The sequence below is a fragment of the Sphaerodactylus townsendi genome, linkage group LG16, assembly GCF_021028975.2.
Source record: "Sphaerodactylus townsendi isolate TG3544 linkage group LG16, MPM_Stown_v2.3, whole genome shotgun sequence".
NCBI lineage: Eukaryota > Metazoa > Chordata > Lepidosauria > Squamata > Sphaerodactylidae > Sphaerodactylus > Sphaerodactylus townsendi.
The window spans coordinates 23,611,804-23,629,907 of record NC_059440.1 but is presented as its reverse complement, the minus strand read 5'-3'; the positions used below and the strand labels follow the sequence as shown (position 1 = coordinate 23,629,907).

The following is an 18,104-nucleotide window of genomic DNA, read 5'->3' as shown; positions in this document are numbered from 1 at the left end:
AAGGGGTATCACTTGCCATGGAGAGAATGGAAAGTGAAAACAAGGCTCCAGGAAATAGGTCCGAACAAGAAATCTTGCCACAACAGACATTTACCCCTCCCATGCAGCAGACACCTTCAGCCTATGACTACAATTTTACTTTGATCCAGGTCATCATGGTTGTAACTGTATTTCAATTCTTCCGCCCATCGTGCCAGTACTTTATCACCTTGGATACAGTTTGTTGGCAGAGTATCTAATGCAAGTCATTCGGTAGCTCTAATGCCCTTTCCGCACATCAGATGTAAAGCAGGTTGCAGGCAGGATAAACGAACTCGTTGTACCCCTGAGCTGTTCGCATGGCTGGGCGTCCTATGGTCAGTGAGCGCATTGGCTTTGCATGCCTTTGCACAGAGGCACCTTTTTCCCCACTCACCTTCTTCTGCTGCATAGCTATGAAGCCTGACAGGCATGGACCTCCACAGCCATGCTGCTGTCCCCATGCCCCTCCATAGCTAAGCAGCAGAGAGACAGGGACTGCGGGGGGGAAAGGGAAACACAGTCAAGTAACACGCTTCCTGGGGCAGCCATTCGCTTGGCCACAGATGCAATCTACATTAAAGCAAAAGAATAGCAGATAGTGCAATTCTTGAAAAACCTGGGTTGGGGGGGGTGCAGAGTGGGTTCGCTTTAGGAGCAGGATCCATTCAAAGTGCCCCCCCCCACACACACAGGTTTTATAGCATGGTTAGCCCATGTTTATTGGCCCATGCGGAAGGGGCCTAATTAAAACACACTCTGATCTGGATGGTCCAAGGTAGCCCGGTGCTGTTACATCTCAGATGGAACACAAGATCTACTCTGGAACAGGGCTATGAGTCTTCACGGAGCCAATAAAATCTTGCAACGTACCAGACAAGGTAACCTCCACAAGGGATAGAATGACCCTCAGAATGAGAAAGTGAACTTCAGTAGGATTCACTCTGGCAATTGAAACAATTCAAAAGTTTGTGGAAGGCTTTCACGGTTTTGTGGGTTTTTCGGGCTGTGGTCTGGTAGATCTTGTTCCTATCCTTTCACCTGCATCTGTGGCTGGCATCTTCACAGGACACAGTGTGTAACAGACTTCCCCCTGTGATACACCTCTGAAAATGCCAGGCACAGATGCAGGTGAAACGTTAGGAGCAGAATCTACCAGACCACGGCCACACAGCCCAGAAACCCCACAACCACCAGTTCATAAGCTCTTCCTGTAGTATTATTTTTGGGATAGTTGCAAAACAATACCTTGACCTGGATAGCCCAGGTGTGAGGATTGATAGGTTAATTCATTTTGTAAGTAAAACAGTGTTCAGAGACAAATGTGGCAAAGAAGCATTAGCTGCCCACGTCTTTAAAATTTATCCTTGTTGGTGGTTATTCATTAAATATGCATTCAGCATTAAGAAAAACAAGAAACCCACAGAAGCTACAAAGCATAGTTTGTTTTCTGAAACAGACTCCAACACTTAGAGGATAGCAGTTGGGGTTTTATTTTGCTGAATAAACACCAGAGACCTCCAAAAGTATGTTTCCAAATTTGTACAAGACAATTCGCTTCTTTTTTCCCACAATGCCTCTAATACTACAAGGGCCCCTTTTGCCCTAGTGTTTTTCTTTCTGAGGATTAGGGACAGGGTTAGGGGGTAGCGGTAGGGGTTAGGGTTAGGGGTAGGGTTGGGGGTAGGGTTAGGGTTTATGGTTCGGGGTAGGGTTAGAGGTAGGGTTAGGGTTTAAGGATAGGGGAAGGGATAGGGTCTAGGGGTAGGGGTACAGGTAAGGTTAGGATTTAGGGGTAGGGTTATGGTTTGGGGTTGGGTAGTTTTAAAGGTAGGGCTAGGAGTAGGAGTAGGGTTAGTGGGTAGGGGTACGTGTAGGTGAGAGGTAGGGGTAGGGTTAGAGAGTTAGGGTTGGGGGTTAGGGCTAGGGCTAGGGTTAAAGCTAGGGTTAGGGTTAGGGGGTAGGGTTAAAGGTAGGGGTAGGGTAGGGTTAGAGTTAGGGAGCGGGGGTTGGGAAGGGTGTTGGGTAGGGGTAGATGTATGGGTAGGGGTACTGTTAGGGGTAGGGGTAGTTTTAGGAGTAGTTGTACAGGGTAGGCATTAGGAGTAGGGGTGAGGCTAGGGCTAGTGGTTATGCATGCATGCTACCGATGCAGGTGAAATGTTAGCAGCAAGATCTACCAGACTGTGGCCACGCTGCCCGGAAAACCTGCAATAACCAGTTCAGAAGCTCTTGCTAAAGTCTTGTTTTTGGGATAGTCGTAAAAATATACCTTGAGCTGGATAGCCCAGGGTGTGAGGATTGGTAGGTTAATGCGTCCTGTGAGTAAAACAGTGTTCAGAAACATATGTGGCAAAGAAGCATTAGGTGCCCACTTCTTCAAAATTTAACCTAGTTGGTTCTTATTCATTAAATATGCATTCTGCATTAATAAAAACAAAAAAACCCACCGAGGCTGCAAAGCGTCGTTGGTTTTCTCAAAAGGACTCCACCGCTTAGAGGGGAGTAGTGGGATTTTTTGCTAAATAAACACTAGAGACCTCCACAAGTGTGTTTCCAATTTGTACAGAACAATTCACTATTTATTGATCACAATGCCGCTAACACTACAAGGTCCCCTTTTGCCCCAATGTTTTCCTTTCCGAGCCAGACTTCTTCACAAGCGTCACTTATTATGACATTGTTTGATTTCTTCCTGCTTGAATTACTGAGCATTTATTTCCTTTTGGGGTTTTTTTTAGATGGGACTCCTTATTTCTGGAAGGGAACACTGGGGTGTTTGTTCCACATCCCAAAACTGAGTGGTCCTTGTTCGAACCAAACACTAGGCCTCTGTGTAATTTGTCCCACCTCCTCAGGGTTATTGGGTCTGAGGTGGAAAATTGGTTTGCCAGGTGGCCTCCAGTGACTCGTTTTCTAAAAATCACACAGTAAAAATGCTCTGTAAGGCTGCCAAAAGGGCAAAATGCACATTGGTTACACATCTAGCCTTCTTGCAGCTCAGGAAAGTTGTAAGTCGCTGCCCCTCTCCGCGCCACCCACCCACTCTAGCCACGCTCACACATATAATTTGAACAGGACATAGTCAGAAAGAATGAGTGAATGCCATGGGCCAAACTGTGCTGAAAGGGGTTGCACAGGCTGATAAAGACGACAAGTTTGGATTTATACCCCACCTTTCCCTCTCAAAGGAGTTTCAAAGCGGTTTATAAACACCTTTCCTTTCTCCCCCCCCCCCCAACACCTACCTTGTGTGGTAGGCGGAGCTGAGGGAGATCTATGAGAACTGTGACTCACCTAAGCTCCTCATGTGGAGGAGCGGGGAAACAAATCCAGTTAACCAGCTAAGAGTCCACCACTTATGTGGAGGAGTGGGGAATCAAACCTGGCTCTCCAGATTAGAGTCCTCTGCTTTTAACCACTACACCACGCTGGTGGGCTTTGACCCCTCTGAGGAGAGCTCAGCCTAACCTATCTTCTCTCACTAACTACTGAATTCACTGTGCTCAGAGGCTGTGCAGCCCAGCTTTTAAGTGTAATATGCTGTAGCCTCAAACTTGTTTCCCTTCTACAGAAACTAGGAGGAAGGAATGTTAGAGCATCCATCCTTGGCAGTCATTGTCTTCGCCCCCCGCTGCCCAACAGCCCTCAAGCAGAGGGAGTGGGACCCCAAACTGGGGGATCCCCTGCTCCCAGTGGGGGGACTGGCACCCCTATTTCTGATTTTGACTAACCTATATTTCTAAAATTCATATTTACTTAAGCTTGTATACCCACAGCCTGTGAAGCCATGGCATTTCCATCAATATTTGAGGGTACAAAAGGTAAGATTTGGGGTATTTGACAGTCTGCATGGTGTTGTGGTTAAGAGCAGGTGGATTCTAATCTGGAGAACCGGGTTTGATTCTCCACTCATCCACCTGAGTGGCAGAGGGTTATCTGGTGAACCAGATGTGTTTCCTCACTCCTACATTCCTGCTGGGTGACCTTGGGCTAGTCACAGTTTTCTCAGAACTCTCAGCCCCACCTGCCTCACAAGATGTCTGTTGTGAGTTGAGGAAGGAAAAGGAGCTTGTAAGCCACCTTGAGTGTCCTTACAGGAGAGAAAGGTGGGGTATAAATCCAAACTCCCCCTCCTCCCCCTCCTCCCCTCCTCCTCCTCCTCCTCCTCCTTCTTCTTCTTCAGTGGCGTAGGAGGTTAAGAGCTTGTGTATCTAATCTGGAGGAACCGGGTTTCATTCCCAGCTCTGCCGCCTGAGCTGTGGAGGCTTATCTGGGGAATTCAGATTAGTCTGTACACTCCCATACACGCCAGCTGGGTGACCGTGGGCTAGTCACAGCTTCTCTCGGAGCTCTCACAGCCCCACCTACCTCTCAGGGTGTTTGTTGTGAGGGGGGAAGGGCAAGGAGATTGTAAGCCCCTTTGAGTCTCCTGCAGGAGAGAAAGGGGGGATATAAATCCAAACTCCCCCCCCTCCTCCTCCTCCTCCTCCTCCTCCTCCTCCTCCTCCTCCTCCTCTTCTTCTTCTTCTTCTTCTTCTTCTTCTTCTTCTTCTTCTTCTTCTTCTTCTTCTTCTTCTTCTTCTTCTTCTTCTTCTTCTTCTTCTTCTTCTTCTTCTTCTTCTTCTTCTTCTTCTTCTTCTATTGTCATTTCTGGATAAATCCTGACAATAAATTTTGTGTGTCTTGAGCCATAGCCCCCTGAACATGTCTGATCTCGACTGATCTCAGAAGCGAAGCAGGGTCGGGTCAGGTTAGTACTCGGATGGGGGACCACCTGGGAAAACGGGTTCTGTAAGAGAGCTGCATAACTCTTTACTCATCAAAAATGCCTCCAGACTCAAGATTCAGTGCTTGTGAGTCCTACTGCATAAATAAATGGCTTGGCCAAAGTGACAAAATGACTCTTCTGGAGCATTACAGCTGGCAGGTGAAGGAAGCCCGTGGATGATAAGACAATCAAGGTATTTGGCCTACAGACCAAGAAGTAGAAAAACCAGCCCAGCTGGTAATGAAGTTGTATTTAAATCTCCATGTGCGGGACATTCTTCTGTGTTTCTTCAGTGCGGTCTAATCAAAGGGTTGCAAACGTCCGGAATCCAGATGGCACTTGGGTAGGCAGCGATCAGCCTGATAAAAGAGGATCCCGGCTGATTATTACATACTTATAAACTGATACAGATCCACCCTGCTCCAAGGTTATTTTTTTCTCCATTTGCCAAGCTGACCCATAAAACTCTTTAACTTAACTGTGGGAGAAGGGTGTAGTGATTAAGGTCACCAATGGCTTTAAGCATGGGTTAATCCATTTCAGCCGGTCCATAATGCAGAAGGGTGGGTACTGACAGGGAGCCCATGGCGGGAACATATCCAGCCAATGGTCTGTCAGCTTCACTGGCTCCAGGTGGGGCACGAGATCAAGTTCAAGATGGTTGTACTCACATACAAAGCCTTAAACAGTCTGGGGCCCACCATGTACTTGAGGGACCATCTCTCTTGTACGTTCCTCTAAAAGTACTTAGATCTGGAAATAATAATTTATTGGTGGGCCCAGGTTCTACAGGAGTTAGATTGGCCTCAACAAAGGGCAGGGCTTTCCCAGCCTGGTGGAACACTCTGTCCAGTGAGCCCAGGGCCCTGCAGGACCTTATGAAGTTCTGCAGGGCCTGAAAGATGGAGCTGTTCCACCAGGCATATGGTTTAGGCAGCCATAGCACCATCTGACTTCTCCCCCACCTCTCCTGAATTCTGGAGTTGAAGAAGAAGAAGAAGAAGAAGAAGAAGAGGAGGAGGAGGAGGAGGAGGAGGAGGAGGAGGAGGAGGAGGAGGAGGAATTTGGATTTATATTTCCCCTTTCTCTCCTGCAGGAGACTCAAAGGGGCTTACAATCTCCTTGCCCTTCCCCCCCTCACAACAAACACCCTGTGAGGTAGGTGGGGCTGAGAGAGCTCCGAGAAGCTGTGACTAGCCCAAGGCCACCCAGCTGGCATGTGTGGGAGTGCACAGGCAAATCTGAATTCCCCAGATAAGCCTCCACAGCTCAGGCGGCAGAGCTGGGAATCAAACCCGGCCCCTCCAGATTAGATACATGAGCTCTTAACCTCCTAGGCCACTGCTGCTCATGTATTGCATGAGTTGCCCCACATATTGAGATTGAGTGATCACTTGATGTGGCCTCTGTTGTTGACCTGACCCGTGTATAATTAAGTGTGGTAACTGGGCTGTTAATTCAGAACTCACTTTGCAATCCAAACGACAAAGGTACAGGTTGAGGAGGCTGAGCAGATAGCTCCGTGGAGCCACCTGGAAATTGGCAAGGTCTTTCTTGACATCTAACCTGCAGCAGGTTCTCTTCCGGAAAGGGAAATGGAGCTGCTGTGTGCTCTCTTGCTTGCTGCAGCAGGAATCCCCACCACTGTTTTGCTCTGCTTGTTTTTGTGGGCCATTTGCTATGATTTCATCTGGTCGAGGATCCCCCCTGAATTTGAGCATCCGCTAAAGCTTCGAGTCATTCACTGGATCTTGATTATGGTGCTCGGTGCGGTGAGTTTACCATTGTCTGCAAGCAAAGGCTGTAGGGAACTTGAGGGCGGGATGAAATTTGCAAAACACACATTTTGACGCTTTGGGGAACTTGATTAAATGAATGGCGGCTGGTTGTATTTCTTTCACTGATGTTGCATTTGCACCAAAAGACTGGATTCAGCTCAGTGGTTACAAGCGATTCTGCATCCAACCTTTTTATTTCATCAGGTGCAACGAATGTGTACGTCAAGCTTTAATTATTATATTGCTACATTTTTATCCAACATTTTATATTGGTCTATTCTCCTGCATTTTACCCTCACCACAGCCCTGTAAGGTAGGTTAGACTGAGATTTTTGGGATGGACAAAAAAACCCAACCAAGAGTAATTTGCACCTAGATCACCATTTTTTAAATTATTAAATGCCAGTGTGGTGGCAGGGGCATTTCTACAGAAAATGGTGCCGGGGGCAAGCTCTCAAACTGCACCCCCAAACTCTTGTGATCTGGATGTTATGCCCCTATTGATACATCCCAAGATCTCATTTAATCCATTGATCTCATTAGCCTTTTTAGTTGCTGCATCACACAGACTGTTCATACTTAACTTGCTGTACACCCATAACCCAAGATCTTGTTCTCATATATTATGACTCAGTAGTGTGTCACCCATCCAGAGATGGAGAGGGTGCCAGCTAGAGCACCCCCAGGCAACTGCCACCCAGGGCAAGAACTGTCCCTTGTCCCACCTTTGTTACACCTCTGTGTGGTGTAGCGTTAGTTCAATTGGAGTAGTGATGCTCTAGTTCGATTGGAGTTGTGATGCTATACAAAATGATGTTCAACCTTTGCTTCTTTTCCCAGTCAAAAGAGCCCCACTTGATTTTTTAATGCCCTTCAAGGAAAAAAAAAGACAGGTCCTGCGATCAGGAATATGGCAGAGAGGAAATGCTTTTCTCTTTTAGCATGACTGCTCTGATTAAATTGGCAGCACCCTACGTCTGCATTTCATTACCACAAAAAAAACCTCCCACCCTGAGATCTAACCACAGATCTGCCATCTAGCATAGTCTGGCTTCGGCTCAGTCGTGGGAATATAAATAGCAGCTAAGAAATAACCGCACGAGCTACAAAGCTGATATTTGATATGCATTAGGACCAAATGCTGCTTGAATCTTAGAAAACAGCAAAAATGAAATCCCACACATAGGCTACAATCTTTATCCTTAGATTCATGAGTGCCAACTATACGCATATACTTTTCACATCCTACATGTGAGCTCCCCAAGGCACCTGGTGGGCCACTGCGAGTAGCAGAGAGCTGGACTAGATGGACTTTGGTCTGATCCAGCTGGCTTGTTCTTATGTTCTTAATCATAACATCCTATCTATAATGGTCAGTGCCGTGACAAAAAACAAGTAGACTCAAAAATAATTATCAAAACCATAAATGGGAAGTCCATAGATATTTGGTTGATGTTAATAATTGCCACATGTATACTATCCCTGTAACTTGTTGGTTAACATTTATTTTTTAACATTTTTATTGTATCATTTGAATATTCCATTTTATATTAATACTTTTCTTCATTCGTTTTCAAACAATACATTTCCCCCTTTCCCCCCTCCCCCCTGTATTTTCTTCATAGTTTTATTAAACAAACAGCAGTAAGTTCATTCTTTGTAGTCTCTTCTCCCATATCTCCTCATTGACTACAGCTACTTTCATCCAGTCCACATAGATTGTCCATATCTGTTGGTTAACATTTAGATGTGTGTGGAAGGTGACTTTTAGCAACCAGCGAACAATCATTTTCTGATGAAAAGGGAGAATGTTTAAACCACAAAACGATCATGAAAACCAGAGGGCTTCTCTGTCAAACATTTATGGATTTCACGTCCATGGTTTTGATAATTATTTTTGAGTCTACTCCCAGTATTTGTGGTGATACTAATGATGATTGGTGGAATGTTATAATAAAAGGTATCTACACATAGTTGGCACTCGTCATCGAATATTGCAGACTAGGGATAGAATTTCATTTTTGCTGTTGGTTATGGGTACTATACCTGCCACTTTGATTTTGTTATATGATTCCTAGAAAAAAACAGCCTCAAATCATGGTCAAATCAGACAGTATTCTGAGTGTTCTATGTCTACAGCTCCCACTTTTTCTCGCTGTGGAAGGATACCATTTGTACAACTTTTCCTGAAACTAAGGCCCCTTCTGCACACGCAAAATAATGCATTTTCAAACCACTTTCACAACTGTTTGCAAGTGGATTTTGCTATTCTGCACAGCTTTAAAGAGCACTGAAAGCAGTTTGAAAGTGCATTATTCTGCATGTGCGGAATGAGCCTAAGGCCCCTTCCGCACACGCAAAATAATGCATTTTCAAACCACTTTCACAACTGTTTGCAAGTGGATTTTGCTATTCTGCACAGCTTTAAAGAGCACTGAAAGCAGTTTGAAAGTGCATTATTCTGCATGTGCGGAATGAGCCTAAGGCCCCTTCCGTACACGTAAAATAATGCGTTTTCAAACCACTTTCACAACTGTTTGCAAGTGGATTTTGCCATTCCGCACAGCTTCAAAGAGCACTGAAAGCAGTTTGAAAGTGCATTATTCTGCATGTGCAGAAAGAGCCTAAGACCCCTTCCGCACACGCAAAATAATGCATTTTCAAACCACTTTCACAACTGTTTGCAAGTGGATTTTGCCATTCCGCACAGCTTCAAAGAGCACTGAAAGCAGTTTGAAAGTGCATTATTCTGCATGTGTGGAATGAGCCTAAGGGCCCTTCCGCACACGCAAAATAATGCATTTTCAAACCACTTTCACAACTGTTTGCAAGTGGATTTTGCCATTCCGCACAGCTTTAAAGAGCACTGAAAGCAGTTTGAAAGTGCATTATTCTGCATGTGCAGAATGAGCCTAAGAAAGCATCCCGTAATTGCTCAGGTGCTTCGCCATTAGCTTATAAGGTGGAGTGGGCAATATATGTAGCCCAAAGTACCTTAATCACAGATAGTGCCCAGGTCTCCAGGTAAGCACTGGCAGGGGTTGAGGGGGTCAGGTTGCCAGATCCAACTTGGGAAACTCCTTGAGATTTGGGGATGGAACCTGAGAAGGACTGGGACCTTAGTTGTGTACAGTGCCCTACAATCTACTCTTCAAAGCCCCTATTTTCTCCAGGGGAACTGGTTTGTGTAGTCTGGAGGTAAGCTGTAATTCCACAGCATCCCCAGGTCCACCGTTACACAGATTGGATGACTCTCAAAACATGCAAAGTTTAGATGAGCAACTCAATACTTTCCCAGGAAGGTATGTTTAAAAATCAGTTCTGATAAATAGGACACGATCCTTGTGCAAATGTGTGGAGCAGATTCTGCAAGAAGGGGGAGTTTATTTATTTATTGTTTATTTATGCATTATCTGATTTTTCTTTGTGCTGGGATTCAAAATGGCTTAGAATATTGCAGGTTTTTTCTTCACCAGAAAAGCAATATTTATTTTATTTACATTTATTTATACTTTGCATTTATACCCCGCCAATCTCCCGCAGGACTCGAGGCAGCTTTACATGTCAATATATGATAAAAACACAAGAAAACAATACAAAATTACAAAAATACACAAATATAAATATAAGCAAGGAACCTATGTTTTATCAGAGGCATTATCAGAGGCATAATTTATCCAGATTATGCTACCCAGGAAACCTCGCCACTACACCTCAGAGTAACTCCGACTCCCAATCCACAGCGTCAGTTTTAGCTGTCACCACGCCCACACCACTTTTAAGAGATCCTCTCCACCAATAATATTTTCACTTTCACACTTTGCACCTTATAGCTGAGGACAGCAACAGGAATCCATCTCAGTTAGCCTCTCCTTCCTTCCTTCCTTCCTTCCTTCCTTCCTTCCTTCCTTCCTTCCTTCCTTCCTTCCTTCCTTCCTTCCTTCCTTCCTTCCTTCCTTCCTTCCTTCCTTCCTTCCTTCCTTCCTTCCTTCCTTCCTTCCTGCCTGCCTGCCTGCCTGCCTGCCTGCCTGCCTGCCTTCCTTCCTTCCAGCAGTGGCATAGGAGGTTAAGAGCTCATGTATCTAATCTGGAGGAACCGGGTTTGATTCCCAGCTCTGCCATCTGAGCTGTGGAGGCTTATCTGGGGAATTCAGATTAGCCTGTACACTCCCACACACGCCAGCTGGGTGACCTTGGGCTAGTCACAGCTTCTCAGAGCTCTCTCAGCCCCACCTACCTCACAGGGTGTTTGTAGTGAGGGGGGAAGGGCAAGGAGATTGTAAGCCCCTTTGAGTCTCCTACAGGAGAGAAAGGGGGGATATAAATCCAAACTCCTCCTCCTCCTCCTCCTCTTCTTCTTCTTCTTCTTCTTCTTTTTTCTTTTTATGTGTTTATCGATTTCATGTCAGTTATTGATGCTACGCCCACCCTCATTGGTATGTACGGGAAGGGTGCCATATTTGTGAGAATCCGGTTTTTCATTAATATGATTGAATCTCGTATTTTGTGGTTCTGATTGTATAATTTATCTTGTCATTCACCACTCTGAGCCTCTCCGACGGGGAGAGTGGTTTAGAAATCGAATCGAATCAAAACTTGTGACCTTGGCTTTTCTTCACAGGCAATATTTTCAGTAGAATTTACATTATTCGTCTTCTTTTCTTCCTCGCAACAAGGGGAGAATTTGCGAATCACTGGGCATTTGCAGGCAACTTGACGTCGTCCGCTATGTGGTCGATTTGAAGAAGACCAAGTTGGACCCAAGTCTCTTCACCAAAGACCTACTTTTCGATGGGATTCCAGTTCGAGTTTACCAGCCTAAGGCGCCACTTGCTGGCCGGAGGAAAGGAATGCTTCTTTTCCATGGAGGCGCTGGCCTCATTGGAACTATCGGTAAGGGTTCAGAGGAAGGTTCTTACATTTGCATGCCATGGACATATTTTCAAGTTTATGGGATCAGAGTCAGTCCCATGTTTGCCAGATTATTCTAGGTTAACAGAGAATATATTGAATGAGTTGCAAGTCTTCTGTGAGGGGCAGCTTTGGCAGGAAAACTTAAGGTAGTCCTCTGTGCAAGCACCAGGTCATTACTGGTCCATGGAGTGATGTCACATCACAACGCTTTCTAGGCAAACTATATTTACAAGGTGGTTTGCCAGAGCCTTCCCCAGTCATTTACACTTTACCCCCAGCAAGCTTTGTCTTTGTTTTAGTGACTTTGAGAGCCAGGTGTAGTGGTTCAGAGCAGGTGGATTCTAACCTGGAGAACTGGGATTGATTCCCCACATGAGTGGTGGAGACTTATCTGGTGAACCAGATGTGTTTCCACACTCCTACATTCCTGTTGGGTGATCTAGGGCTAGTCTCAGTTCTTGGGAACTCTCTCAGCCCCACCTACCTCACAAGGTGTCTGTTGTGGGGAGAAGGGAAAGGAGCTTGTAAGTCACCTTTAGTCTCCTTATGGGAGAGAAAAGAGGGATATAAATCCAAACTCTTCTTTTTCTTGGAAGGATGGAAGGCTGAGTCCATTTCGAGCCAGCTACCTGAAACTGACTTCTGCTGGTTATCAAACTCAAACCGTGAACAGAATGACTGCAGTACTAAAGCGTACCACTCTGCCCCATGGTGCTCCTAGCTCAGTACAAATGAGGAATTAAAAGTCAATAAGTAAAATAAGGTGGAAGGGAGACTGCTATGTAGAAGCAGGGATGCAACTGAATTTTGTACTCCTGTTGGTTAGATCCTTATATTCCTATTTTGATTTTGCTTCTTTATTGTATCATATAAACCAAGGAGTGTATCCAAGAGCTAGTCTAGTCCCTCTGGCTGAAATTTTCCTGTAAAATACCTCAATTCTTAGCATTCTTTCTGTTTCCAGAACTCTGCATTTTGTTATATGCACAAACATATCAAATTCTCAAAATCTATGAAATTAAGTAGAAACAAGAAATAAAAAGGACATGCCCCTAATCAACATGGGTTTAAATGAAACAGAAAATTAACCAGCTCTTTTTCCAGCAAGGTTGTAATTTCCACTTTGTGTTTTCAGTACCAGTAATTTTTCAGCTCAGTTTTTAAAGTATTTATAATCCTTATGCTTAGTTTCTTTCCCTTGACTTCTGAAGGTATTACGGTATTAAGAGAACAGCAAGCTATTTGGAAAGAGAGGGTTCTTTTTCCTTTGAAAGGCTTTACCACATTAAATATGATCTCCAAAGTCCTGTTCTAAAATGCTTCCCTTTTCCATTTAGATTTGTATCAAGACATCAGTAATAACATTGCCAAGAATGCTGACATAGTGCTTGTATCTGTCGGGTAAGTGACCTCAACCAAATATCAATGAACATAAAGATCCATTCATGTACACAATGTTCAAAGTGCCAGTTTCTTGCTTGGTTTCTGCATGTATATGTTGGTCAGAAGGAAAGGAGATATAAAGCCTTTCACATATAGCACTCCTGTGTAACATAGGCTCATTCCGCACATGCAGAATAATGCACTTTCAAACTGCTTTCAGTGCTCTTTGAAGCTGTGCGGAATAGCAAAATCCACTTGCAAACAGTTGTGAAAGTGGTTTGAAAACGCATTATTTTGCATGTGCGGAAGGGGCCATACTTATCTTTCCCAGACACCTTTCCTACAAAGATCCGCACAAAGAATAATCTCTACAACAACTCAGCTGGCATCAATCCACTGCCAGTCATTGTTATGGTTTGATCCGTATTCACTGGGGGGCCAATCCGAAGCTGGCAGGCCTCGACAGACAGGGCATTGATAGGCTGGAGCAGGGAGATCTACAGGGGGAGGGAGGAATCCTGTTGAAAGGGATAGAAGGAGGGAAGAGGGGTCAGCCCAGGTTGATAGGAGAGGACTGTAACTGAAGAGGAAATTAAAGCCCCCCAAGCAAAGAATCTTGTGGTCTTCACCTTATGTTGTGATGACCCATCAAGAGGGTCTGAGCCTACCCTGTAAGAACAGCAGAGTTCACAAAAGGCACCAGTCCAAAATCAAACTGCACTGCTCAGATGCCTCCGGCCACATCACCATTTTTATGTATTAGATTTTTGTTCTACCCATTCTGCAAGGAGCTCTAGTTGGCATATGTAGCCCCCACTATCCTCATGACGAACCTCTGAGAAAGTTCAGGCTGAAAGAATGTGACTGGGCCAAAGATACAGAATTTATTGCAGAGTAGGAATTTGACCATGGGACTCCCCTGTCATTCTGTCTTTCAGGGTTTCCCAACATAGTGTCTATGAACATCATAGCTGTGGACTTCTTTCCTGGAGGTTGACAAATATTTTTAGCAACCAGGCAGGGCCAGTTGGGGGGCAGGGGTTTGCCAGAGGCAGAGCTTCCTTGGAGACATATGGGGTCAGCTTTTGTCCCGGGCACCATTTCCCCTGCCTATGCCTCAGGTGTCTGCCCAGCAGGGCCTCCAATTAGCCACTGGGGTTCTGATTGGCCATGCAGCACAAGAGGTTTAGAGGGTTAGGGTTGGGGGTTAGCGTTACAGTTAGGGTTGGAGGGTTAGGGTTAGAGGTTTAGAGGGTTAGGGTTAGGGTTAGAGGGTTAGGGTTAGGGTTAGAGGTTTAGAGGGTTAGAGTTAGAGGGTTAGGGTTAGAGGGTTAGGGTTAGGGTTAGAGGGTTAGGGGTGGGAGTAGGGGTAGGGGTAGGGTTCAATTGACAGTAAACTGAATGTAACCCAGAAAATATTTTAAACAATGTGCTCATTTTCAAGGACAGCCTATTAAACAGAGCTTGTGCCTGAAAGGTTGAAGACTAGACCAGTGCATCACCTTGATCTCATGACCTCGTGTCCCAAGATTTTGTGGTAGGTTCCATCTCTCCTGGCAGCCATTTTGAGGTTATGCCCACCACTCAGTGTCAGATTTCCAAAAGTGAGGCAAGGTCAGAAAGGTTAAGGACCCTGGTCTAGCCTCTAGACCTTCCATCCTCTCCCCCTTCCATCTACCTGTTCATCTGCCCATGCATTTATGAGCTTCCCAACAGGTGCCTGTCCATCAATTCATCCATCTAATCTGACTCTAATCTAACCCTTTGCTTCTTCATTACGGCTTTCTAGCTACGGCTTGTCTCCTGAGCACCCGTATCCCAGTCAGTACACGCAGTGTCTCGCAGCTACTGTGCACTTCCTGAAAAATGCAGAGGACTATGGAGTGGATCCTTCCCAAGTCATCCTCTTGGGGGACAGCGCAGGAGGCAATATCGCTGCTTTCATAGCCAAAAAACTGACAGAAAGACCAGATCTCCCCAAGCTGCGGGCTCAAGTGCTGATCTACGCTTGTCTCCAAGGGCTGGACTTCAACTTGCCTTCTTATATGCAGAACGCTTGGATGCCAATTCTGTACCGGGAAAATGCAGTCAAATTTGGTCTGCAGTATCTTAGGAAGGATCCGGCCCTGAGAGACGATGTCCTGAGGGGCTGTCACGTGCCAGAAGATTTGAGGCTGAAATACAGGAAATGGGTGAATGCAAATAACATCCCCGAAAAATTTAAGGGCCGAGGTTACCCACCGGTGACTCTGGCTCCTCACAAGCCTCCACTTCATGAGCAGGTGCCAGAGCTGCTGCAAGCCACCTATTCTGCCATTCTTTCTGAAGACCACATCATCAAGCAGCTCCCCGAAACGTTCATTGTGAGCTGTGAGTACGACATCTTGCGAGATGATAACCTGTTGTTCAAGAAACGCCTGGAGGACTGTGGAGTGAAAGTCAGGTGGTTCCATTCTGAACAGGGGTTTCACGGGGTGATGAATCTTGCCAACCCAGGTCTTTTCTACTTTCCAGCTGGAGTAGAAATCTTGGACTGTATTATAGACTTTGTCAAAAGTTTATGAATGGTTTCCTTGCAACATCTTATGACAGCCAGCGTGGCGTAGTGGTTAAGAGCAGGTAGATTCTAATCTGGAGAACCGGGTTTGATTCCCCAGTCCTGCACCTGAGTGGCAGAGGCTTATCTGGTGAACCAGATGTGTTTCTGCACATCTGCGGAACAGATGTGTTTCCGCACATCCTACATTCCTGCTGGGGGACCCTGGGCCAGTCACAGTTTTCTCAGAACTCTCTCAGCCCCACCTGCCTCCCAAGGTGTCTGTTGTGGGGAGAGGAAGAGGAAGGAGTTTGTAAGTCACCTTGAGTCTCCTTTCTCTGCTGTTAAGGTGGGATATAAATCCAAAATCATCTTCTTCTTCTTCAGGTACAATATGCAATGGTCTATACCAGGCCTTACATATGAAGGAACAGCTGCTAGGATTGGCAGTGGGATACATTGCTGACATAATTTACAGGGGACAGTGTTGCTGGAGACTCCTATTGTCACTTCTGGGTTGTACCCAGAAATGGCACATTGGTGTACGGAGAAAAATACCTTTACATGCTTCCCATGTTCAGCTAAATTTAGTATTTATTTACTTCATTTATACCTTACCTTTCTCCACAAGGGGGACCAAAGCATCCTGAAATATTGTCCGTTCCTCTGTTTTCCTCTGTCCGTACCTTGTTTTTTAATACCCTGGTAGTTGTATGCTGCCCTTAGCCCAAAATGGGAGGGGCTGGCTATTAAGACTAATAAACAAACAAATAACTTTGGTGTAGTATGTGGGGCGAGAATTCTATCTAGTCCAGCTCAGTTACGGTTTAAAAGATGAAGAAAAAAATACCGAAGACTCAGGTTTTAAGAGAAAAAAATATTTTTATTGGGTAGATCCAATATCTAACACAGGGTGCTCCCTCTCTCTCTCTCTCTCTGAGAGTGTCACACCCAACCAGACCTTCAAAAATGCACACATCATGATTTCCTGACATACATACCTGTCCCCTTGAAATCAGATTTGCTAGTTTGACACAAAGCTGGAATTTTCCTCTGCTCTTTGGCTTGCTGTCTCTTCCATAAGTAAGGCAATAAAACTAATCCCAGCCTTCCTGGTTTCAATCCAGATAACCAGTTTCCAACATCCCTGAAGGGGACTATGTGCAAAGAGAAACTTCTCCAGGATAACATGATTTCACATGCATCTTGTTTACTAATGGGGTTGATTTTAACATATAGAGCCATATTTAATTACTATTTAAACCTTGATTTTATTTGTGCTCTATCTATTTGTTTTGTTCACCGCCCTGAGCCCTTTGGGGGAGCGGTTTATAAATATAATTTAATAATAATAATAATAATAATAATAATAATAATAATAATAATAATAATAATAATAATAATAAAAAGGTGAAAATGATTGTAACAATGTGGTTTCCCTAGAATACATCCTATGCATACCTTTCATATTCACTATCATTTAAGAGTTCATTAAAATATAGAAAAACACATTTTAATTATCTCATTAGATTTATCTCTCCTCTCACGTTTAACCTTCAACATCTTCATCTCTGTGTTTATTAACTTAGTCTTTCTCATCTAGGTGAGGATGCCTTTAGGTCTATAAGACATGCTCTACTGCATGTCTTTTTAGTTCCTGTACCAGGATGTTATAAATTCCTTAGTGATATGATAAGATCTTCCCTGCTTTGCAAATTTGCTGACCAGTTACTTTTACAACTGAGAGAGAGACTCCTTGATTTTCAGTTTATTATTCTTTTATATCAAATATGATATTTAAGCCTATTTTCCTGTTCCCATAATTCCCCCCTAATTTTGCAACAATGAATGACAATCAGAATTTCCGAAATTGCCGAAATTATAACAAAGGAGATTATTAATCCAATTAAGGTTCCTGTACTACTTGGCATGTCACATCACGCAACTGAAGTTGCATGACTGTGAGAACAGGTGCTGGTTGAAAACAAGATCCTTTTAAGCTAGTCATACATGTAGGTAACAGATAAAGAATTCAACAACCCATGATTGCCAAACAAATTAGTAACAGTAAAAGAAACATAATCCTACTACAAAGACATCCTTTAACCAAGCAATATTTGGCATATCAAGAGATAACACATATAGTCGATTTCGAATACCTTTATTGGCATATAAATAGTTTAAAATTAACTTAGCAAGATAATAACAGCCTTTACAACTTTACAACTTCTGACGAGTTAAAATAACACCATTTAAAAATTTAGCCACCGCTTCCAACAGCTCGTAGTTGTGGCTGTTTAAAAGATATATAACCTTCTGTTTATCTGTAATGCCTTCACTTCCATGCAGGAAGGGGATTATGTGCTTCTTCCTACCTATCTCATTAAAAGGACAATTCAACAGCATACTGTTTCCACAGAACCCATGCCACACGGGCATTTCCGTTCTTTATGTGGGATTCCAAGGTGGCGTCCAAGGCTAAAGGAAGAAGACAGGGCATTACACCTAGCTAAGGTGATTGCTCTATGCCACCAGGCCTCTACCAGGAGATAAAGGTACTGGGCTACAATTAATCTATCCACAGGTATTCCCAGAGAGATCGGGGAACAGGTTTTATTAGCTTCCTCTAGCATCTGTTGAAACTCTCTGTCAAAAAGTCTCTTCTTGATAGCCCCATAGACCTCCTGCTCTGTTAGCAGTAGCA

General features: G+C 44.4%; 1 protein-coding gene across 1 annotated transcript; it reads left to right on the top strand.

Moving 5' to 3' along the window:
• Nucleotides 1-5,446: 5,446 nt before the first annotated feature.
• LOC125445541 (arylacetamide deacetylase-like 4) lies at nucleotides 5,447-15,428 on the top strand. The gene is made up of 5 exons (XM_048518628.1): nucleotides 5,447-5,516; nucleotides 6,419-6,561; nucleotides 11,244-11,460; nucleotides 12,819-12,882; nucleotides 14,654-15,428. The coding sequence occupies exons 1-5, from the start codon at nucleotides 5,447-5,449 to the stop codon at nucleotides 15,426-15,428; spliced, it is 1,269 nt and encodes a 422-aa protein (XP_048374585.1).
• Nucleotides 15,429-18,104: the final 2,676 nt, after the last annotated feature.

Bases quoted from the DNA above. Each gene is read 5' to 3' on its own strand.
- LOC125445541 (XM_048518628.1), top strand. From the start codon at position 5,447: ATGGTTGTACTCACATACAAAGCCTTAAACAGTCTGGGGCCCACCATG. The intron at 5,517-6,418 runs GTACGTTCCTCT...TGCTTGCTGCAG, and splicing joins CTTGAGGGACCATCTCTCTT to CAGGAATCCCCACCACTGTT. The intron at 6,562-11,243 runs GTGAGTTTACCA...CCTCGCAACAAG, and splicing joins TGATTATGGTGCTCGGTGCG to GGGAGAATTTGCGAATCACT.